The following is a 24,570-nucleotide window of genomic DNA, read 5'->3' as shown; positions in this document are numbered from 1 at the left end:
TGCTTTCATAACACTGATCCCATTGCTTGGGCCCATAGCAGGATTTGAAGTAGCAGCACATCAGGTGGTAAACATTGAGAAATTTAGGATTTTATGGTGGCTACTATTCCTACCTTCTGGTGTGTTCATAATTAGGAGGGTAAAGGTGGTCATCTGTTGCTTTTGTTTGTTCAGACAGAAAAACAAAGAAGGAAGCATTTAAAGAAACATAAATTCTCCCTTTTTCCTGGTGGTGCAGACTGTGTATATAGGAAACCCCCACAGGACAGACATACATGTTAAGTGAAACAGTCCTGCATTTCAAAAAGTTAAGGATGGAGCTTCATGCAAATCTGTAGAGCCTGAAGGCCAGAGAGCTCCTGGAATTGTCACTAAGAGCACCCAAGCCCAGGTTCCTGGAAATGCAAGTACTCAAGAGCTCTACTTAGACCTAGGAGAACTATTTAAACCTCTCAACATGCTCTGTGTTACAGAGTTCACATGCCAGAGGGGGAAGCAGCCACCATATGTCTGTGTTTCCTGTTGTTTCAGTAGGAGCTATCACATGCTGGGTAATCAAAGAAGTGGATATGATACATGTCTGTCCACTGGCAACTGTTGCTTAAGCAGGACCTTCTGAATACTGGAAAAGAATAAATACTCTTAGGTATCCCTTTTCCCTTTTTCAACCAAAGGCAAGAACTGGCTAGAAGCAAGGTCAGAGAGAAATCATTAAACACACCAGAAATGTGGAAAGCATCATAAATGAAAAGTCAGCCAGCTGTAAAGGCTCAAAGGAATGTTAAACTAATAATGTTAATGTAATTGCTGTTGCATTGCTTGTAACAGTGGGTAATTTTTTTCCTACCTACTGAGTGTATTGCTTTGTCCCTCAGGTGATCTCTTCAGTGCCTTGGATTTTCCATTTCTGTACTTCTACAGGTTTCATAGCAGCTGCTGTGCCAGGTAACCTCTCTATAAAAGTCATGTAAATGTTTTCAAAATAAGAGGTTCAATTGACTTCCAGCCTATACTCTCAGTTAAAAACTTTGTAGCATGTAAAGCCTTATACTAGTTTCTACTGCCATAAGCCAGTAGAATTGCAAAGAATAAATCTTTGCATGTCTGTGGGTAAGCATTTGATGGCCTGAGATTTAAATGTGCTGAAAGTATGCTTCCTTGAGTGAGTGCATTCTGATCGCGAGAGTTCCCAGTCACCAGTAAAATAATGTTTACCCAGTGTAGTAAAGCTTCGATACATAGCATCTCTCAAACACTTCTGAAGTCAGATTAGCCCAAACTTGCTATTTGCAGCAATTACTAAGTATTAGTCTTCAGCTGTATATTGGTGTCCATGGATTTATTTGCCTGTACATCTTGTTATTTGGCAGAATGTTGTTTTGGGTAAAAAAGAAAAGCTTTAACAAGCATTCCATTATTTTCAGCAGTAAAATTTCACTGCATATTGGCATAATTCTCACAGGACAACATAAATATGTTTCCTATACATCTTAATTTTTTAAAAACTTCCTATCTTTCCCCCCTAGTCTTTTACCAAATTAAAGTAATTTTTTAAGAGTGGAGAAAATATATTTTCATGCTAACTAATGGCAAAAATATTTCCTGAAAGGGATTTTCTGACTTGTATCTGAATTTTCTGTTGAAAGGGTATATTGAGAATGATTGTTAAATAATTTCCAATGTACAGAGGTTTTTGTTATGTTTTTCCAAGTGTAGTCTGTCCACACTACAAGTAACTTGCAGTTAGGTATTCTGTAGGTAGGTGAAATCTATTTTTGTTGAAGGTGAGGTCTAACTGCAGGCTCCAATAGATATCTGTCTAGCCCAGATATTCTTCTCATTCACTTCATTAGAACTTTACCTCTGTGGTAGCTTCCCACTTCTGTTTCCATTGGCCCACCTTCAGTACATGTGTAGTAGATAGCACTGTACATTACAGGAAGGGGAAGGAATGGTTAGATGGAGAAACAAACATCACAGTTGCTCTCCTACATTTTATAATCTAGTGTCTTTGTAGATATATGGGATTTGGAGGAAATACTGTGCAATGTAAGGTAAGGGCAATTCATGCAGCTAAATCTACTGCCTCTGCAGAATGTCTGAAGCATCAGCAGTAAGGTGCAAAGTGCTCAATTTATTTAATGAAATAAATTGCTGTTAATTGTGGCATCAATATTTTAGGTATTATATTTCACTGTTTCACCTTTTTATCTCTTGAGTTGCACTAAATATCTTCAAATCTCCATGACTGAGAGCCCTTCACAGCAGGGCAGAAAATCTGAAATAAACTTAAGCTACTGAACTCTTAAAAGTATGGGCAATGTTGGTTCATTGAACTCACTCATTTCTCAGAGTGTAATGCTCTACTGCTCAGTGCTCCATTCTCTGCAACAGGTTGCTGAGTTTAGGCCTATCTTTTGTCATCAAAGCAGCTTCTACTTCCTTGGCTTCAGACTTCACATACATCCCAAAGGATCTTGTGTTATGGCTCAATGCAAAAATTCCCAATGCCTTCTACTCCTGGGAAGCTATCTTACCCTGCTCTTTGGTGCCTGTATGGACATGCAGCTGAGCTGGAACTTGGCCACATGTGTTACACAGGGAACAGCACTTGGCTGGTATACTGGAGCCCAGCACAGAACTTCTGACCTGAGGAGCCACCATTTTCCACCCTTTCTGCTGCTGTAGAGAGTGGACCAACTGCATGGCATCTCTATCCAGAACACCATACCCTCTGTGAACACCAAGGCACTTTCTGCTTTACAACTCGTGTGCTGTGTTGATCCTATCTCCTTTCCCATGCAGCTTCCCACAGCACTTTTTAATCTCTTATGCCTCACAGTAATTTGTGCCTTACATATTTTGAAGCCCCTTTCTGTTCCCTGCTTGCTGGTTTACACTGTTCCACTGGTTCACAATCAGTGGGTTGTACGTATGTCACAAGTGAAACAAAATCCAGAGCCAAATCTCATGAACTCCATAAAGTCTGTTGAGATGTGGAACAAAATTTCCTTAAGGGTAGTCTTGGCTACAGGAGTTCTGGGAACTGCTGTCCTGTAAGACTTAAGAATCAAAATTCCCTTAATTGTCAGCAGAAAACTTAGGAGTATCCTGTTCCCAGCATTACTGAGCCATCTATTTGTTATATAGTAGAGATGTATTTGACTTCCTAATTGGAATTTTGGCTTCATTAAGTTTAAACAGCTTAAAAGCTTCAGGCAGAAACTTTCCAGTGGTTATTTTTTCAGTTCAAGGCTCTGTGGAGGTTGAAGTGCATTAGTTGCCAAATATGTGTGGTTCCTGCTGAAATTAGCATTGCTGTTATTCAGAGCCATTTCAATGCCTGAAGTTGATATTTCACCTCATGTTTTCAATAATCTCTACTTTTCTGATTATGCAAGTGCATTAGACACCAGCCATAAGAGTGTCAGACTTGCTTTATTCAGATTCTAGTCACTGACTGAACGAAACACTAGGTGTACTGAACATAATGTAAGCTTCTTGTCTACCAGCTTTCATTCTCCAAATGGGATTAACACAGCAGTTCTTCATTAGGAAAACCAAGATGTCTGTAAGAGGTTGTTTAGTTGAAGTTAAGAGATTTTATTAACTAAGCTTTCCCCATCCTTTGCAGTGGACTGTTGGGATTCTTTCTGATGTTGCACACAGTGAAGCTAAAAAGCAGCACAACCTCAGGGCAATACGCAGCCTGGAGTTTCCTTGCAAAGGTAAGAGAAAGACCCTCACAGGAACACAGTGCATCTGTGCATCTCCCAGGAGAACAGGAATTTCTGTATCTCTCTATTCCTTTTTGCTATTCCGCCTTGATGCTTCCTTGATCCTGTTTGTGCAACCTGCACGTAGAGCTGTGGCAACAAATATCAGGTGTGTAATATCCCAGGATCATTATCTGAGATGAAATACTGTGTGTAGACTGCATCTAATGGAACTGGGATGATTATTGCAGCTAGGGATTTGGACTATTGAATCCCAGTAATACAAACCTATACTTTCCAGAGTTATTTTGGAGAATTCTTCTTCTGTGACTGTGTACACCAGCCATTTTGCACTGTGTCTTTCTTGAGCCAAGAGTTACAGCTAATTCCCTGAAGTTCAATACCAGAACTCTCACTGTTTTTGTTGCAGGAGAGACCTGAGGATGTAATTTGCCTTGACATTACCAGGGCTTTTGATGGTATGTCTCACAATATTATTATATAAAAATAGAGTATTACAGTCTGGATGGGCAGAGGGGTAAAAAAAAGGTTGGAGGATCAGGTTCAGAAGGTAGAGGATAATGATTCCTACTCTAACTGGAGTCTTGTGGCAAGTGGAATGGCACAGGAATCTGTCCTGGGTGCTTTCCTATTTAACATCTTCTTTGAAGAATGAGAAGAGTGTGCACTTATATTTTCAAGGGACACCAAACTGGAAGGACCTGTCAATAACAGTGGAGAATAGGGTTGCCTTCCAGAGGGATCTGGACAGGCTGGAGGAATGAGCCAACAGAAATCTTAGAAAATTCATCAAGGGAAGATGTGAAGCCCTGCACGTGGGAAAGAAGAGTTGGTGGCAATAATGGAGACTGGAAGACTGCACATCTGGGAAGCAACTCTGTGGAAAAGGACCTGGGATTTTGGTAGACAGCAAGCAGGACATGATGCAGTAGTGTGCCCTGTAAAAAAACCCAAAGTATCCTAGGCTGTACTTATAATAGGATAGACAGTAAATTCATGGAAGTGATCGTGACCTTCTCCTCAGCACTTGTTAGTTGACATCTGGAATAGAGAGCCTTGTTTCAGGTGCCTCAATAGAGGGAAGGTATTGATAAATTGGAATGAGTTTGGCAGAGGGTTGCCAGGAAAGTCAGGAGACTGGATGACTTGCATTTTGGGGAGTGGCTGCTGGACCAGACTTGTTCAGCCTGGAAGAGGGACATCTTTGGGAGCACCTAAGAAACAGCAGCCACCCAGTAGCTATGGAGAAATCATCCAGAAGACAGATCCAGGCTATTCACAGTGCTGTTTAGTGGTGTGTGAAATAAACAGAGAGATTCAGATTAGATAGAATGGAACATTTTGTCACCCCAAAGACAAGTCAGGCAAGGGCAGAGGCTGCCCAGGAAGGCTGTGCTGTTTCCGTCTTCGAAGATTTACAAGACCTAACTGGATAAAGCCCTTAGCAACCCAGTCTGACCTCCTGAGGTCCATTCCTTCTGGAATTACTCTATGATCTGTGGATCTGGGGTCTGGCTGTACTTTATTTAAGCTATTAACAACTCAGTTTTTAAATTATTGGTGGTGAATGCAGTCAAAAGAGCTTCTCAGACTCCTTTTCCCTGCTTATATTTTACTTAGTTTCATCACTTTCAGCTAGGTCGTCTGAAAACCACAACCTTCCGATGTGGTTTGTGATCTCACCTTTCCTACTACAGTGAATGAAGCTGTTAAATTATCACCCCCTCACACACACCTCAAACCATAGATTTGCATAATATGCTTCTTTAGAAACTGTAGTCAAATTAGTCTGTTTTTTCTGGGGATAACAAGAGTGTCGTGATATGACTTGGTTTGTGCTTTCTAAGCTGCTCCCCACTGTACAAGTCACATGGCTTTTCTCACTACTATGAATTCCTTTCAAACATTCTGACTGTGCAGATTTTAGTACCTTAGCTTTCTTCTTACTGCGTGGTAGCAAAGTCAACTGATCTAAAACTTGCTCTTGAGTCTTCTGTTGTTGTTGTGCTGGTTTTTTTGTTTTGTTTTAGTTTGGTTTTTTTTTGTTTTGTTTTTTGTTTAACATTCTGGGGTGGAGATTGTAATAGCTGGCTCTGATAGTAGGTGTTGTGAATGCGGGTAAATGGTTTTACATGTGGTATTTATGACCTACTGGAAAAAAATGCAAGCAAAAATGTGTTGTGAAATATATTTTAAGCATATTTGGGTCCATCCCAGTGGAAGTGGATCAGAGCCATAAAGTCTGGATTAGATAAAAATTTTCCCAGAGTTCAAGGGTTTCTAGATTGTGGGGGTTTGGCCATCTCTCGACATAAGTGATACAAAATTTGTTCTAGCCATTGTTGTCAATGAAATTATGTGCCTTCATAGCAACTAAAAGCTTGTCCCTGTGTCACTGGGAGAATTTAATCTGTTCTTCAGCCTTAAAAGTGTATGCTTTTTAATGTACATTGTTTGATTATCTTGCTTGGAAAGTTTTTGTAACAGAGCAATTAGTCCTTTTCCTGTTGCAGCTTCTAACCCAGCGCTCAAATTATATGTCTTATCTTAAGTTTGAAGAGGGCAATAATAATGAATACATGGGATCTGTCTGTAGCACTAATAATTTTACCAACACTAGCAGTTTCCCGAATGTCTTCCACTAGTTTTAAAGCTTGCTACTTCACTTATTTTAGGGTTCTACCTTACCCATTTAAGGACCATGAGGAGCATGGAGGAACTGCTGCTCCAAGAGCTGCAATGCAGTTGATTTGGGGTTAAAAGTCAGTGAATGCTTGAAAAGTTTGGAAGCACCATACATCAGTTTTAGAAATGGGATCAAAGCAGAGACAGACACAGACAGGCAGAAAGAAAGAGCTGAGCTGGAGCTTGCCTTAAGGGTAGGGGCTGATCTACTGGTTCCCAAAAAACTCTCCCAAGGAACCTTTTTCTACAAGGAACTATAAATTTATGTACTGTGCAGTTAAGATTTGAGTTCCATCTGTCTGATCATTAATACTACTTCCTGCAGGTGTTTGAAAATGGTAAAACTATGTACTGATCCAGCTCAGGTATGAGGGCTGTGTCAGTCACATCTTAAATCACAGTAAGTGCAGAAAAGCAGCATTTAACTAGCACTGTAAAAATCTGCTTAAGTCTAAGTGTCTGGCTCCCTTTAATAAAAAACAGAAATGGAAGGGAGTTAATGTGGATAAAGAATAAAGATAGAAAGTATTTGTATCTGGACTTGCAGAATGGGATCCAGTGGGAAAAAAAAAAAAAAAAACACCTCTGGTCACAACAACAGCTTTGTGTTCCCACATGAGCATTTTTCTTGGATTGAGTAGTGCCCTAGATCATCCTCCTAATCTCTCAGACTGACTGGAGTTTTCACCAGCAGTTGGAAAGGAGCAGTGTTTGAGGCCAGAATATGTTTATCTTGCAAATGAGCCAAGAAGGGAAAATGCTGTAGTCCTCAGACAGCAGCACAGGCCTCTAGGGAGGTGCAGGGAATCGGAAAATCTGTTTTCCATTTGGATGCTTTGTACCTATGTGACTGAGGAGCTGGGGCTGAGATCGTTGTCACAGCTTCATTTCCAATAAATTAACCATGAGATCTGATCAGCTCTGCTTTGCACATCCAAGGACACATTCCTTATGAAGCCCACATATTTGGCCTCCCTGCCCTCTAATTTTTCATTCACTTAAAAACTGGAGCTGGGTTGTAACTTGTTGTTATGATCTTTACTTTGGCTGTGGCAACTTAACCAATGCATGAGGTTTTTAAATTCTTTCCTGTAATGATTTCTGACAGCTCTCATGTTAGGGCACTGCTTTGCACAGAGACAGATGAAGCACAGGTTTCATCTGTGTATAAAGTCCTGTGTGATAATTATAGTGACAAATGCTCTCTGCACTTTTTCTGTGAAAGCAAATAGTGTATGTGTTATTCATATCTGTATAAATTCCTGAGAAATGCAAGAAAAAAAAAATCAGTGAAGTGATCTGTATAAAAAAAAGTTTTTAAGAAGTCCAAGAAATACTAAATGCTTTGTCATAGCCTTGCGCAGATTTAATCCCCAGAAGAGCAAGGATTTGAAGCTGTACTGAGATTTCTTGTTTTAATTTGAAAGCTGTGTTAGTATCCTGGGTCATGTACTGGAAAGAAAAAACTGGAGATGCTCATATATACAGACAGAAGCATCTGGTGAGAATGCTAATGAGCTCTAACAGTGCTGTCAGTGAGTTTGTTTTGATTAAGGTTGCCAATCTATATCTGGTGATGAAGCATGTTAGGGTCTCTAAAAGTTAAGCAGCAGAAATAATTTAAATTGTTAACAGAATGGAAAAATTGAGCAAGATACTGTTTACTTATGAATTTGTATTCTCGTATTATGTTTAGTGTTTTCCTAAAAAACTTGTACTAGGGAATTCAGCTTGTTTCCAGTAAGAACCTATTGAAGCAGCTTGTTATAAACAGGAAGAACAAAGGGGAAGGTCAGTGGATTTTGAACCATCTTTTTCTTCCTCCCTCACCTGAAGAAAGGAAATTCAATAACTGAAATTAAGTTGCATTGAGGTCTACTGATTTTCCTGTGCATGGGTTGGAAGGAAATATAGAATAATCGTATCAAGTTTTTCTATATTTTCTATATAAACATCCCAGGCACTATTATGTAATCTATAATTTATCTGAACAGTGTTGGAGGCTCCCTAGTACATAAAAGCATCCTCTGACAGCTGCTTTGGTTCCTTGTTTGTTAACTTTAGATGTGTATGCCCCAGGTCATCCTGTATTTAATGCTGGCTGCCAGACATTGCGAAAGCAGCTTTGCAGGAGTGTCTGAAAGCATCTCTTATCTGTGGGTTCTGTGTACCAGCTGTACTTATACTCCAGCAGGTTTAGTCTTCCCCCCAAATGTATAATGGCTGTTCAGAATCCCTCCTGCTATTCAGAATGACTCCTGTAGTCTTTGATTTTATATTTTCTGTCGGTGTTTTTGCTTCTTTGCTCCCCATGGTGTCTTGTAGAGAATGGATAGACTAGATCCCTCTTCATGTCAGTGCAAAAATAATTGATGATATCCATCTTAATGGTTGGAAAAATACAGATGTTTTTATTAAAGCAGAAATTCTCTTTTTTCTGCTTCTAATAAAATGGAGAGCCACAACTGCAGGCCTTCTGGGGCTCCTAGCCTTGTTATGCTCGCTGCAGCTCTCTTCACATATAGCATTTCACATGAGAATTTTATCTGCTGTAATTCCAGGGGCAAACCAAAGAAGAGAAATAAAATGAATTCATGCTTTTTTCCACATTGTTGCAATCTTAAAGACTCTGACAAAACATTTGCTTCAATTTGTATACCTCTTAATTCCTTTCTCACTGCTGCTTAGCATGCAAGTGCTAGAAAATACTCTGCTGGGGGCTATTTACTTGCAGGAAAAGAGTCCTGCCATGGGTACCTTCTGAAGTAAATGTCTCTCCCTTGCTCTTCTCTGCCTTAATGGAACAGGATTCTGGAATTTAAAAATCTGTTTAAAATTTTTATATGAATATCATAACCAGAACAAGAATGTGTTTGGTTTTCTGGCACTTGCCCACTTGGTTATAATGTAGACTGAAGTAGTGTCTTTGCATGATGCTGGCTCAGGAAAAAGTGACAGTGAGATTCTTGGCTGAAAATCCCTTTTATTTATTGGCTTGGACCTCATAAAGCTTTAGGCAAAAATGTCATAAACTCCCATTGAAGTTCCATAAACACGGTGCGTTTTCATGCAGCAAAGATCCTGCACTTTGTGCAAGACTGTCTCAAGATCTCTGCTCACCCAGCCTGGGAAAACTGTGCAGCTGCAAGCCAAAGCCCTGTGAGAGAGGGAGAATTGTGTCCTAGACCCATCTGGACTCTACTGGTAGGAGCTCTTTGTGGCAACAGTGTGGTTAGAAGTGCATCTCTGATCTGAGAGAGGAAGGTTCTGTGACCCTCAAGTTCTCAAGGATTCCAAGAAGGGGTTCATAAAAGCATAACTGAACTTGTTCCGTCTACACACCTTGTGCACTGTCATGCGTGTGGATGTGCACACATACATGGATAAAGACAATTAAAAATTGTAAAAATCCCTATTGCTTTCTGATTGGTCCTCACTGTATGAAATATGTACATTTATTCTTGCTACATATAGTTGATTCCTGTGAGTCACCATGAAGACTATGCAAATACCTTGGAAAAGAAAATGTGTTTCTCAGCTGAGCTTCAAGCAGAGAAGGCAATCAGTGTGAACTTCACTGCATTGTAAGGGTCTGTATAAAGACTAGTTGCTGAAACCTTGAAAATACCGGTTTAGGGTAGTTTCCATGGAGACAGCTTCATAGTTACATTGTAGCAGCCAACACTAATTACGCCATATAATTGCTGGGGAGACGTCAGTCTCCATAACAACTTCATTGTGTGCTGCATGGCCACTAAGCTAAGTGACACAGGCTCCCTGGGGCACTGTTGCAATTTTAGGAAGCTGTCTTGTAAGAACAGGGGAGACTTGTTGGAGATTTTGAATTGCCAGGTAATGGAAAATTTTAATATTGTGAGGGTGGTGTAAATGGCTGACAGTTGTGTATCCACTGAAAAAGCCAGCTACACAGCTTTTGGGCATGACATGGTCACACAAAGTTATGTGTTGTGACTTGGGAGGGGAATCGCAGCACAATTTTCAGCTGTGCTTAATACAACAAATCCAGTCTCAGCAGACATTGAGCCCTAAGAGATGCTCTGAAATAATTTGTTTCCTTTTATCTATTATGATATCAATTTGAAGTGTATGTTTGGTACTGGCGTGTACCACGCCAGTAATGTAAATGTAAAGGCAGAACCGTGAGCTTGGAGTATGTCTTTGGAAGATACTTTTCCATTCCTAGCCTTGACAAACCATCTCTGTATGCTTGACAGTACAAAACAACAGTTCAAAAGTAAATTTTTTTGAATCTAGCAGAATTTTGAATTGCAGAGAATGCAGGTTTATTTGTTCCTCTGCATAATAGATTCCTAGTCTCCCATGTTTTTATTTAGTCTCCTGGAGTTACTAGCATATGGAGAGCTGAGGCTGGGAGATGAATCATTATTGTGACAAAGAGAAGTCAAAAGAATGAGAACTGTTTTGGAAGTCATTTCCGTTGCTAATGCACTGATGTAAATGCCAAAATTACATGGGAGAACTGTGCACTCTGTAATATACTAATGTTGAAGGCTCCAAAGCTGGGCTTCCAAAACCAAGAAAGATATAGCCACATTCTTCTGCTTTGCTGGTTCTCTGTTCTTTTCAAAATGTGACCTGTTGATTCTTAAATACCTTCATGGGTGAAATGTTTTCAGGCTGTCTCACAGATCTTGAGCCTTGACATCTATGGTAGACACTGGGTGTCACACTTCAGGTGGCTTCCTTCAGGAACTTCAGATGCTGCTCTCTGAAACAGGTCCCTGTGTCTTTCTCTTCCTCCCCAACTCATACCAACTCTTTGCCAAACCTCAAGTGCATTAATTTCTCAGTCCATTCTCAGTCCTATACCTGTTTAAGGATTAGATTTTTGACTTTCAACAAAAGTCAGCAACCAGCCATAGAGCTCTAGGGAAGGCAGACTAAATGGATTATGTTCTGTTCCTGAAATATGTGGTACCCAGGGAAGTTACGTAGGCTTCAGAATATCTCAGGAGGTGGCAGTGGGCTGTTCTTCACCTGTACACACGTCTTATAGCATGGAGAGGAAGAGTGCAGAGTTCAGCTTTCTCTATATGCATGTTGCTGTGCATGGTTGTTCTAAGGGGCCAGAAGGGAATGGACCTGCCTTGCAGAGGCTTCCCCAACTCTTTTTGGAAATGGGGGGCCAAGAGTGTAGTCAGCTATAGTCAGTTCTGTCACTGTCTTCCCGTGCATGGGACACACAGAGACTGCTGAGTGTGTAACCTTGTGACATTGCTCATAAAAGGCATTGCTCAAAATTGATCAACTGAATAAATGTTTTTAAAAAAATATTTTTTCAAGTATCATATTTTTTAAAGTTTATGATGTAATATTTTGACCTTTTAAACATTTAATGTTTAGAAAGCCCTGGAAAGGCTGTCATTTTTAAATGGAAAAATAAAACCTTAAAGAAAATCAATTCTTCCTTGCAGTCCGTAGCATAATAACAGTAATAATAGCATGTCACTTTCTTTCCATTACATCATTACTAAAACAGCATAAACACACCAAAGAATGGCAATGCAGAGACTGTGCCTCTGTTATTCTTGTTGGGTAGTATGGAAAGGGGTCAGTAGGGAGATTTAGTTATCTTCTCTGGGAATTTTTTGTTTATGAATTAGGTTTTCCCAAAGGAGCTGTGAGATGGGAAATACAATAGGAAATGGACCTTATACGTGCATAGAAATACCAAAACTGTAAGTGTCATGTGGGAGAGAGGCTGATGGAAACTTGCTATTTTTGCTAGCAGATTTTTAAAAAAAAACCTTGATTACGCATTCCAAAGTTTCCTATGCTATTTTGATACTGCTGATATCCTCCACAGAGTTCTGAATTAGTCATGGCAGAAAAATGCTTTACATCTGATAATGTTGACAAGGAGCATAGGCAGTTCAGGTGTGTTTATAGATTTTAACAATGGAAAATTGCATTGCGTTTCTTTTCACTAAAATATTCTCCTTAAGCTGGGCATCCTCGTTGGTTCTCACAGCCCCCTTGAACCTTTTCAGCAGCATTTGGGCTTTCCATACATAAGAAAAGCAGCATGCATAAGGTCTGCTCTCTTGTAGCAGTGACACTGGGGGCAAGGAGGGGTTTGAAGATGCACTCAAGAAATGCACAGATCTTGAACTGACAACAGCCTCAGTCTGCAATGTTCAGCATGAGACCTTCAGGCAATCTGGCATGGAAAGAGCAATCTCTGAGAATGTGTGCAGCATCCCACTTAGCACACCCCACTACGGCAAAGGGCTCCAGATGTGATCAGTCTTGGGCTAGTCCCCATCTGGATCTTTGGGCCAGTTATGGCAGTGACTTCAGAGTGCTCAGCTGGGTGGGTATTCACCTGCCTGAGGCCTATGTGGAAAATAAAAGTTTGCTATTGGATTCCTGGGTTGCTCAGGGGGCATTTACTGCTTTCAGACTTCTGGTCTGTTTTGTGAAAGTTTTATCTAATATACACGCTGCCTGCTGGAACCAGCTTTTTCTTTTCTCCTGGATGCCAGCTGAGCCACCACTGAGCTGCTGCTGTGGAGGTCATGGTTCACCTGTTTGGAAGCGCATCCTCTCCTGCAAGGCAGTTACAGTAACCGTTCCTGATTGATGCCCACTCATGGGCATCCAGCACTTGGGAAGAAGATAGGCATAGGCAGATGCTGAGCTCATTCCTTCCCAAGGAGCCAGCTCCTTTCTTGCCAGATATACATAGCAAACTGTCAGTTTAGCTGTTAAATTCACCACTTAAGTGTGACAACGAAAATCATGGTTGTTTCATCTGAATTATCTTCATGATCTCATGAGATGAAGAATAACTTGGAATGCCAGAAGGCTAGCTCTTGCTGAGCTTAACATGAAATGAAGTGTATTTTATTGTGGTAGTTTGCAGCAGCAGTACAGCTGACTGCTGCTCAAAACTGAAAATCAATACATCTCAAAACAGATAGAAAAAGTAATTGTTTTACACAGTGTACCATATTACTGATCAGTAAAATTCAGTGTCTGAAAGAGAAGATAATACTGAGACTGAGTAAAATAAAGAGAGGTGTATATTTTTTACAGGCTTGGATCTGCTTAAAAGGTTCCAGGGACTGAAGAAATAGTAGACATTATATGGAAGTTTTTCTTGGAGAGAAAGGGAAAGATTAATAACCTTCATGCCATGTTAATGGCATGAGATGCCATTTTTGCCATCATGAGATGCAAGTTTGTATCAGCTAAGGTCAAGATACGAATACCTCCTTTTCTCTGATGTGCACATTGATGCCAGACTTGCTGCATTAGGGGAGAATCATAAATTCTCCCAAATCCTCTGCCATCATCCAGTACTTGATTAAACCTTATCTTAGTCCAATCCAGTTTTTGTGTGCGGTCCTAGTAGGTAGAACTTTACAACATGTTGCTGTTGAAATGCTTATTCCATTGCACAAATATTTAATAATTCATAAAATATGAACAAGATGATGAATCACATTGTCCTGTCAGCTTCTGAACTTAGAAGTTTCAGGGAGAGGCTAAATGTCAGGAGCCATTTAAGGCCTTTGCAGTAATAAGGCATCATATAAGCAAAAGAGCCTCTTTGACAGGCTGAAAAGATACAGGAAAAGTACAGTTAAGCATTATAATGCATGAAGCATCTACAGGAAACAGGTGGTGTTGGATCTTAAATTTGGTGAAATAGCAATAATGGGCAAAATGCTTCTCAGCAAATTCAAAGAAAATCAAATTTATTTGGTATAAAGAAGCCTTCTTGTGTCCTCCATTAAATGACTTCTGTTGTTCTTACTTGACAAAGCTTCAGCTGTATGGATTGTGCCTCTTGTTTGCAGAACTGACCTGAACAGATGCTGTTAGTCTGGAGCATGTGCACACACCTGTTTGAATCATGATTGATTGTGTTTCCATATCAGCAAAGCACACTTAGGAACAGCAATTGCAAGAATTGTGCAGGCTCTTCCCTTTGTGTCCTTAGAACTGGAACTCTGAAAGTAATAACAGTATCTGGATTATAGATGGTCACATTTAAGAGAAATATTTAAAATATGAGCAGAGGTACTGTTAAAATTGGGTTCTGTACTATAGCCACTTTATAGGCTGAAAATTGGTGTCACTGCTCAAGCTCTTAGTCTTAGAAGGGAAAATGGATGTTTTGGTCATTATCTCCAATAGTAGAGGGCAAATTATTCTCCTTGTGGCTTTGCCTTTCATCAGAAATTCTGATCGTTGTGTCTGAGTGTGAAGTGGCTACTTGATGTTCAGAAGGAAATCACTGCAACCCCCATAATTTTCAACCCAATGTGGTATTTTCCAAGAAGCAAAGAGTTTTGATTTTCTTTAAATGTCTCACTTTTTTTTTTGAGGAAAGCAGAATAAGTTACAATGTGCTTGTAATAGTTCTGTCCTATCTCATCAGTCATGTGTGTTTATGTATTTCTGTGGTGTGTATATATATAGTACCTATTTATATATATAAATGCATATATAGATACATGTTTATACAATGATAGATGTAGGTCTTGCTGAAAAGGAAGAGTCTTGTTTTGCCTTGTTCCTCATTGATCACTAAATGTGACCATGATATCCTGTTTCTCATAAGAGGAGAGTTTTCTTACATAGGTTCTATTAATTACACTCTGTAATCCACATATCCTTCTTTCCTTACTGTTCTTTAGCACTATAAGATGTTTCTGCAACCTAAAATAATCATCATATCTTTGTGGTGGCTGTTGTAAAGTTTAAAAAAGAGAGCGACACTGGAGAGACAAGAAAATTAAGGCCAGGATTCAAAATGGCCATCTATGAGTTATATTTAAAGTCTTGGTATGGCTGAGACCGGCAAGACAGGTGCCACATACCTCGAAGAGGTGAAGGCAGAGGATTCTCTAGAAGTGATTCAAAGGCAAGAAACGAAAGCTTAATGGTTCATTTTCTCCTGCAGCCAAACTGCTGATGAGATGCATCCGGTGGAAGCACAATAGCTTGGCCACTTTTGTCTTATACGGAATTAAAAAATGATTAATTAATGATTAAGTTAGACAGCAGTTCACAGTTCTTTTGATATTCATATGATGCTCAGGTTTAAAAACTAGTTACTGTAGCATATTAATCTGAAAGGACTGTACATTGATCATGTATTAATCTGGTAAGACAGGATGCTTAATGATTTTAAGGAAGCTTTAAGGATGCAACCACCTATTGGTCCCACCTTGCACTTGCAGGATCAGCATTGTGGTTGTATTGGTCATCAAATACTGGAAACAAAAAGAACTTACAGAAAACAGCACTGAAAAAAATCTTCATAAATATGATAGAAAGTAGAGGATGCATACCTAATTCTTTAAATACTGGAACTGCATATAAGTACCCAACCAGCAGAGGATTATCTTCTCTCTAAGCTACAGATATACTAGCTATATATATATAGATAGCTATATATATAGACTAGGGCTAATTAAGAAATCTACTTTCTCATAGCAGTCAAAAAGCTAATATATAGAAATACTCATCTGCAGTACAGAGATTATTGGTTTAGGCATTTGTAATGTAAAAAAGAGCAGCCACCCTAAAATATCTGATGATTTTTCTAGAGGCATGCATTTGTCCTGCTCTTGTGAAAATATTTTCGAGGGCAGGTTGCTGATTGTGTGTCATGTGACCTACCCTCTCCCTCTGCTTTTAGTATGTTCTGTATTTTAAACATAACATGTTGGTGATTTTAAGCTTTGTCAGAATCTATTGCTATGAAAAACAAACAGACTCATTTACACTAGAACTAAGTTTTGTCATTATCATTAGGTGTTTGACTGCTAAGTCATGTTGAAACACTGGCTGCTTTTGAGTCACAATACATGGAATTAATTGTGTTCTTAACCCCTGGAATTTACCATCATTGCTTTTATAATGCTAAGAAAAAATATAAAAAAAAGAAAGATAAAATATAAAGAAAGGGCAGAAGAGAGTGACCAAAACCACCTTTTAGAAAATAGATGCTTTAGAGAAGGAGATGAGTGCAGGCATTTGGGCAAATATGAAATGAATGTTCTCAAAGAAATTTACAGTAGCTGAAAAAACTTCTGTGTGGCTGGATCAAAGCTGTGTGGATCATGAAGGTACTGACTGTCACTGTTGCCATGGTGCCACTGTTGCCATGGTGCCAGCATCACTGGGTTATCCTTTAAGGAGCAGCTTGTATTTGAGAAGGGTTAAAGGGTTTTCTTTCTTCAGAAGAGTGGAGCAGAGTCCTTCTATGAGCAATGTGCACCTAAGTATGCTGTAATGCACGAACTCCTTGTGTTGTCTGCTGATTTCATAGGCTGACAGTCTCCAGTTAAGTCTGTCAGGGGATGAAATCCCTCAGGGCATGCCTACACTTTGGTCAGGCTGAGGGTAACACAGCAGATGTGCTCAAGTTAAACTAATGGGCAGAATTGAGAGCGAAGCCTGTTTTGCTTTCCCCTTTCCTCCAATCTCTTTCACTTTGAATTGTTTCTTTCCCTTGTTCGGGCTCCTCAGCTTTTCAGGTAGGATCATGGAATTGCTATTTCTTTTGGGAAGAGCCATTATTTTAGTGGTTCAAGGCTAAAGCTTCATTACCTTTCCTTGGAAAAAGTTGTGTGGCTGATTGAAACCCTTCCTTGTCAGTGGATTTACTAGTAGTGCTCCTTCAGGGGCTGCATTATCACCTGAAGCCCTTTTGTTAAACAGCAAATTTTGTCTTGTTTTTTGATTGGTAACAACAGACCCTCAGAACAAAGTTGAAAGATCTCAGACTTTGTTTCATTGTATTGATTAATACAACTAAATGAATATCTAGGGAGAGGAGACTTTAAAGGAGAGTTGGTCGGAGCAATTTTGCCTGACTTTGCTGTATCGTTTTTAACCAGAGATTGACCTTGGTATTGTAAAAATGATTTGTGAAGAGCCTTTGAGCTTCTAAAGATTTCATGGAAATCGTTGTCATTGCAATAAGCAGTATAATTGAAAGCTTCCAGGGAAGTTTTTTTCCTGTGTTAGATCATCCCCAAAGTTGATCTAAAATAAAATAAAATAGCAAATGCTACTTTAATTTTGGTCTGTTTCTGTATGCAGGATTCATTCAGATGCTTAATTCTGTTCACAATGGAGAACATCTGTGTAGAGTATTTGCAGCTGTTAACAGTGCTTTATTTTGTTTGATCACCATAGGAAAAAAATAGGGTTTTTTTCTACACACTTTGTATTTGTTTTTTCCCTGCCCTAATTGCCAGCAATCCAGTCAGACTTGACATTAGTTCTAGTCCCATCCCCTCTTTCTTGTGAGGGAGGGTATGTACCATGGTTGTCATATTTAGCAGGGGTTTTTGCTGCCAACTCATTGCAGATTTCCAGTGACATTACCAGCCTTGCACCATCAGTGAGCTTACAGGTGCTCCTTGGTGCCTCTCCTTAAACATTGCTGACTTTCTGCAGCTTGAAACCTCACAATGAGCACCTGCTCTGTAAAAATCTCTCAAGTCTTGGTTATTTTAAAAAAGACTTGTTAGTATATGCTGGACCACTTCAGTTGGGGTTTGGACACCGGAGATCCCAGTCCCTCAGTGTTCTTCCATGTATTTGTCTGTCCCAGTCAATGCCTTGATCTGCTGATTCATCTGGTTCTGTAGCTGCTGGATGTCTGTGAATGAAAGTGTTCTTGCTATGGTGCAGAGAATTTATTCATCTGGTAATGTTTCAGTGTCTTAAATTTGTATGAAGGAAAGTAGAGGAGAGCTAGATGGAAATGGTTCGTAGACTACCTGAGATGGAAAATGTATGTAAAAAAAGAGAAATTGTATTAAAAGCTTAGAAAATTCATGTGAATCAATGAATACAGAGGATGGCATTAAAATGTTAGTTGTTCTTTTTTTTTCTATTCTGAAGATTTTGGGTTTTTTTGGACATATTTCCATTCCTGGCATGGAAACATTTTGTATGCTCATGTAACATATACTTACTCTGAAGTAAACATATATACAAAAGAGATATAACTCTGAAATCTGTGAAATTATTTCAGTGCCTCTACCTCAAGAAAAAAAAATTATGTGTTGGTACTGATGTTTGCCTGCTGTAATTTTTATCTTTTTGGTAATACTGGATTATCTTGATGTAGCTGTTTTCAGTGGCACTAACAATGATCCATTTCCCTGGCGATTTTTGATGATTATCTTAGCAGCTGGTTAAACCACGCAGAAGAGTGACAGAACAAACATTATGTCTATAAAAAGTTTGATATTACTTTAATTCCGACAGTTGAATGAAAACAAAGGTTATGTACATCAGAATCTTTTTCCTGATGTTTTGAGAAGATGACCCCGATGGTAAATAGAATTATTTATTTTGAACAGTGAGTGAACTTGATGAGCTGTTTCAAAACACTCTCTTTGGAAAAAATATGCGTCTTTGTAAGGACAGAAGTTTTGGCAGTTTGGGGAAGTGAAGTTACAAGGATTGGCTCTGTGTACACAAACTAAAGAAAACTTTTGTAAAGTATTCTGTGTTCACAGTGAAAACTATGACATTTAACTTCTTTGCAGTTTAAAAGTTTCAGAGAAAACATCATTTTATATGGAATGTACAAGTAGAGTGGTAATATTAACAAATCACGACTATGTCAGGACTAAATCCCCATCTTTCCATTCCAGATAGAAAGATTAAATCAGAATCTAAATTTTGAAAATGTCCTCATCTGTGTTCTTGGCTATATAAACAATATCTTCCTGAACAACTCAGAAATGCTAAATATTCAAAATCTACAGCCAGCTTCTGCATCCTGAAATCTTTCTCTGAAGTGATTGTGAAGTCAGGGCTGAAGGAGATCCATGATAGCTTGGTTAAGAATGACACTTTTATCTGGCCTGTGATGTTTGGTTTGAACTGATCGAAATTGGGCACTCCAGAGTCTGTGGTATAACCACAGCTGGTCAGTGGAGAACTCAAGGCAGCAAAGAATGCAGACTTCCACATTCCTCTATCTCCCAGGATCCAAATTTGTGCATTGCCAAGGACCAGGACCCCTTAGGATGCCATCTCCTGTCTTCAAGCCACATGTCAGACTTATCAAATTTTTCTGATGTTATATGTTCAAGAAAAACATCTAAGAGGGAAGCTGTTATCTTACCTGTTCTTAAGGTCTACAGCAAGAAATTCTCCAGTCTTTATTTTTTATTTTGTTATCTGTAAATGTTATTCAGGTGCTGAATTTATCCCTGCTGTGCAAAAGGTTCTTCCACACATTGGGATACTTCTGTGTCATGGATCTTAGTCTGTTACCCAGCATTTCAACAATGCCATTCTTTTTCTAGTTGCCGCTAATTCAGCCTGGTAAGGGGCAAACTCTAGAGCTCTGGAATTGAATTAATTTCTTTGATCCTGAGGTTGAGTGCTGTGTTATCCTTGATAGGAGCTTATTAAATGTAAATGGCAATGTAAGCAATGTGTGGAATGTTTTATGGCACCTGAGCCTGTCTCTGGTTCCCAGAATAATGGGGACACCTGAAGTTTTCACCTTTTATGTGGGCACCTGAATTTGGCAATCTCCTGTAACCAGTAAGTTTGAAACCTCTAACTGACTGAGTTGCTGTTTGTTTTTTCTCCTGGTTCCTGTTCAGCCCTTTTACAAGAGTATTTACGTGAAGAATACTGGAGTGTTTATGTGTTTGGTTGCCTGACTATTCAGGCCCAATCTCTTGTGTGGAGGGGATCAACCCACTCCCCTCAGACCTAATCCCAGATAAGTATCCACTACAAGGATACACTTATTTCCTGCAATGCTGATACACATTGTAAAGAACTAGAACTGGTTTTGGTTGAGGTACAAAGCACAGTTTGAGATGCCAAGATTTTTGGTTATTTTTTAAATTACTTGTGAATAACTCAGTGATTTGAACTACAGAAATAGCTGGAATCAAGACAAATAGGTGTTAATAAACTGTTCCTTTAAAATGGGTCTTATTTTTGCAGTACAATGGAATGACAGAATAAACTTAGACTGATTTATTTTAAGTAACAATCTTGAAGGGAAGTTGTTTTGTTTTGGTTTGTTTTTTCATGCAAGGAAGGGTTTGAAATGATTTCTTAGGAAAAATCTCAGCTCACATGGAAATGTTTTGTTAAGTTATGTTACGATTAAATTTTTTTCCTAATTGTCGAAAGCTGTGTCAGAATTTTGTAAGAAAATTTCCGGGTATGAATGTTTTTAAAGTAGCTTTCATAATACTGTCTGATCACAGTTCCTTTAAAAGTAGGCAGAGTCCATGCAACTGTTCCTCTTGTCAAAATAGTTGGTGTTCAACCATCCAGCCTGTATAATTTGATAGAATTAGTGACCGTATGTCAAAATCTTGGGGAGCTTTGTTCAAAATAGGCATATTATAGCTAATTAAAATTTTCTTTTCCACCTCTTAGTTTCACAGATTCAGCATCAAAATATATTTGGAAATCATTAACTTTAGTTTGCCCTTTAACTTGCTTTCTTTTGTCTTGAAAGCTCATTCCTTTTACTAAAGTATCTAAATGCCTAGGAGGACAACTGTGACCTTTAAAGTGAAGAAAGAAAGATTACTGCACTTAGCTTGTTGTGAATTTATTTTGTTGGTTTTTCTTTTTTTTTTTTTTTTTAAAGGCCATTCAGAACATCAGTGTGGGTGGGGTTTTTTTTTTCAAACTAAATGTGCACTTAAAACACTTCAGATAATACTGAAATGTACTTAAAGGAAAATTACCTTCTCTACTGTGTCCCTAGGATTTAGATTCTTCCCTTGGAACAAATTACATTGTTAGCTTCTCTGAAAACTTGTTTTTCATTTTAAAACGTGTTCTTCTTTTAGATAAATCATCAAAGGTAGACATTTTAGCAATGTCTTTGCCTTTTGGTTTGTTTGTGATTTGTTTTTTGTTTCCTTACACACACTTACTTCATGCGCTCTTCCAACCCACATTTTGTTTGTCTCTGGCACTGAGAGACTCTTACATAATTTCTCAAAAATACAACAGTGTTCAGCTATAATAGTCCAAAAGGCTACAGCCTGCATTTTTGCAGAGGTTTGGGATGATCACAGTAGAATGGTGTATTGTTTCTGATAGGGCCTGTTTTTGGAGGTTTCTTGAATGCCTGTTTCTCTGCCCTTGGCCTCTTCTCAAGTTTCTAATAAACAGGGCTCAACAAGGGAGTGGGTGACACAACTTTAACTTGTACCACTTCTCAAACACAGCACTTCAGCTTCTTTGAGGAGGTGAGCTTAAGGAAAAGAATGCTCTGTGCGTACCACAGCTGCCATCCTTTGTTAGTTTCTGTTTACATGGTCGGTAATAAGTATTGTATATTTTTATGTAATAATTTAGCATTAACCTAAAATAAGCTCAGTACAGTTAATTCCACAAGCATTCACACCAGAGTAAATGAGAAATGGCTCCTTGTAGGTCAGTGCATCTGCTGCACTCTTTGTTAGGGGAGATCCCAGCCCTCTAGAACAAGATGCAAACTATTTTAGAGCACTGGTTTTGAACTAATGGCTATTCAGCCTCACAGCTGGTTTTTAGGTAAAGTGCATGAAAGATTCAGCTCCTGAATAGTTAACTTCCACTGTTTAGAGTAGGTGTCAGCTCTCTCTGGCTGCAAATGAGACAGGCCACTGAATGTGCACAGTTGTAATATGATCTTGAGTTTTGAAGCATAACTCTCTGTTTGTGACTTGTCTCTGTCCTCTGTCAGTCTCTTTTGGGTGTACATGTTAAGTTGTATGTTTGCTTACATGTATAGATACAAGGCAATAGATGTAGATACGTATCTTTGATTTTCCCTAGCAATAGGAGCTCACTTTTTCTGTTGGCTTAGACCTATACAGCATTGCCTGTGCTATACACTGCTGTGGCTGACAGTGTGAAAACACTGAAGTCAGATGAAGTTTGTATCAGGAGGTGTGTCTGTGGTTGGTACCAGCAATCTGGTTGCTGGGCAGGGATGGAGTGGGCCTGCAGTCCTGTGTTACCCTGTCTGGATCAAGTCCATCTCCTGCCTCATTCCTCTGACAGGGGCCTGGGCTACAGGCACATGGAGAACAGTCATGGTGAGTTATGGTAATGTCTAGGAAGAAAAAAGCCACCTGCATGCCTGAATCTCCCTAAAGTACAAAACATCCCCAAAGAGGCCAGAGGAGACACTCCTTGTGTAGTCCCCACTGAACACCTTTGCTCCTGTGCCATTGCATGGTCTCACTGCTGCATTTAGATTGTTGTCCCCTCTCCACCTAACTCATAGAGTGGGACTGGAGAGAGGATGCACAACCTTCTCTTCTTCACCTGCCACTCCTGCATGTGATCCTGCACTGATTACACTCCAGGCAGATTCAGAGCCTGCCTTTTAAAATGTGGCCATAACAATTGTAGCAGGCATTGACTAACACACTGTTAGTCCAAGCTCTGGTGCACAGAATCTACTCTGAAATGGCATTTGCTTCCCCACTGCACATGTAGTAATGCTTTAACAAGTAATAGATTACAGAATGAAGTTTCTGCTGTCTCCCCTGGGAGTCAAGTAGGCAAACAATGATTAGGAAATCTTAGCTGATAATTGTTTAAATGTTTTGTTTCTTAATTTCATCTTTTTCCTTGGGCAATTTTGTATTAACCTAAATAGTTCCTTTCATTCCTCAGTGCTTGTGTTTCCCAAGTTTTGTAAACCACTACCAAGTCTTCCTTTCCCACAGGCATTGCTTATCCTAACTGTTGACTGAAAATCAATCCCCCCATCTAATGACTCTGTCACTGTTCTTTGAACTCTTTCCATTTTACATTATCCATCTGGCAGCAAAACATCCAAAACTGCACGCAGGCTGCAGATGTGGTTGCTCCGTAGCTGCTGAGGCAGGGATCTGTTACAAACCATTGTACATCAGGATCTAGCTGTTTCTGGGATCAGTACTTGGAAAGCATAGCCATTTGTCTCTAGTTTCTCTGCCCAGGACACCTGGGGGTAATGAGAGACTTGTAACATAAACCTACTGAAGTTGTGTTGTTTTTCTTAACCCTGTACCCTGTTAATTTTTGTTTTGTTTTTATACACCTACAAATACATTTCAAGTTCTCGTTCTCCTCAGAAATATAAGGCTTTCCAAACCTGGGATCTGACTGCTCTCCCCAGTCTGCTGTCAACAAGTAAAAGCCAGCAGGCTTCTAGGCCAGGCCTGCTGGGATATGTGAGAAGGTTCCCTGCTCTAGTTCCCTGCCCTGCCTCTCCTGTGTCCTGGATTCTGTCTGAGTCAAAATCGAATTGTGATGTGTGACTATCATACTATCTTCAACTAAAAGAAGAAGATATGACTGCACACATGGAAATTGAATTTCAGCAAAAATATTTTAGTTTTCATTTGTGGTATCACAAGTTCACAAAGTGTTTTTTCCTTCTTTTCAATTTAACAGGTTATCACAGCTAGCTTATCACCATTCTTCTTTGTCATGACTGCCAATGTACTAACCATTTCTTGGTAAGTGCCTACATGAGCTTTTTGTTTAACAGTAAAGATGAATTTTCACACAGTGCTTCGTGTGGAAATATTTTTAAGTGTCAAGTTCTATTGCTGTCAGTATTATTTTGCATGTAAGGAGAACCAAGTGTGCAATGATGGATGCAGTACAGTTCAGCAGAAGAGTGTTTCTTCTGCCTCTGTGGGAGAACATGGACATTTTGGACATTAAGCCTTACCACAATTCACTCAGCACATTTTACAGTGAGCCAGATGGATCCAATAGGCAAATAAATGACCCATTCAAAGTCATGCTGCAATTTAGTGGTGGAACTGGAAGTAAAACACAGAAGTCAAGGTTTGCTGACAGCATCTTTTTAACCAAGAGGGTGCATTCAAGTTTCCCTAACACACTGTGCACTGTGAATGCATAAAATTAAACTGGAGAAAAATAATGATGATAAACTTTTTCCAGAGCTGTATCTGGATTTTGTAATGTGTGGCCACACAGTACAAATCACCTAACCTGAATTTTTTAGATAGTAATATAAATATATATATATATATATATATATATATATATATATATATATAAATATATAAATGTAATATAAAGGATTGGGGTGCAAATTCCTTTGGTCAAAGGCAGTGTT

The 24,570-nt window shown here is 39.2% G+C and overlaps 1 protein-coding gene and 1 long non-coding RNA gene across 7 annotated transcripts in view; one reads left to right on the top strand and one right to left on the bottom strand.

Annotated features, from left to right (window-relative positions):
- The window catches only part of TMEM241 (transmembrane protein 241), a 54,684-nt gene that overhangs the window by 26,622 nt on the left and 3,492 nt on the right, over window positions 1-24,570 (top strand). For all 6 annotated transcript variants that reach the window (XM_053952911.1, XM_053952902.1, XM_053952918.1 and 3 more), the window contains exons 12-14: window positions 876-945; window positions 3,635-3,728; window positions 23,874-23,938. In XM_053952911.1, coding sequence (XP_053808886.1) covers window positions 876-945; window positions 3,635-3,728; window positions 23,874-23,938 — 229 coding nt within the window. The remainder of the gene's footprint in view (window positions 1-875; window positions 946-3,634; window positions 3,729-23,873; window positions 23,939-24,570) is intronic.
- Window positions 14,151-16,518, bottom strand: LOC128793608 (uncharacterized). The gene is made up of 3 exons (XR_008432840.1): window positions 16,413-16,518; window positions 15,296-15,433; window positions 14,151-14,422 (listed from the first exon to the last, which is right to left on the bottom strand). It is a non-coding gene; the product is annotated as an uncharacterized LOC128793608 (long non-coding RNA).

Source organism: Vidua chalybeata, chromosome 1, assembly GCF_026979565.1.
Source record: "Vidua chalybeata isolate OUT-0048 chromosome 1, bVidCha1 merged haplotype, whole genome shotgun sequence".
NCBI lineage: Eukaryota > Metazoa > Chordata > Aves > Passeriformes > Viduidae > Vidua > Vidua chalybeata.
This window is presented reverse-complemented; position numbering and strand designations above follow the sequence as displayed.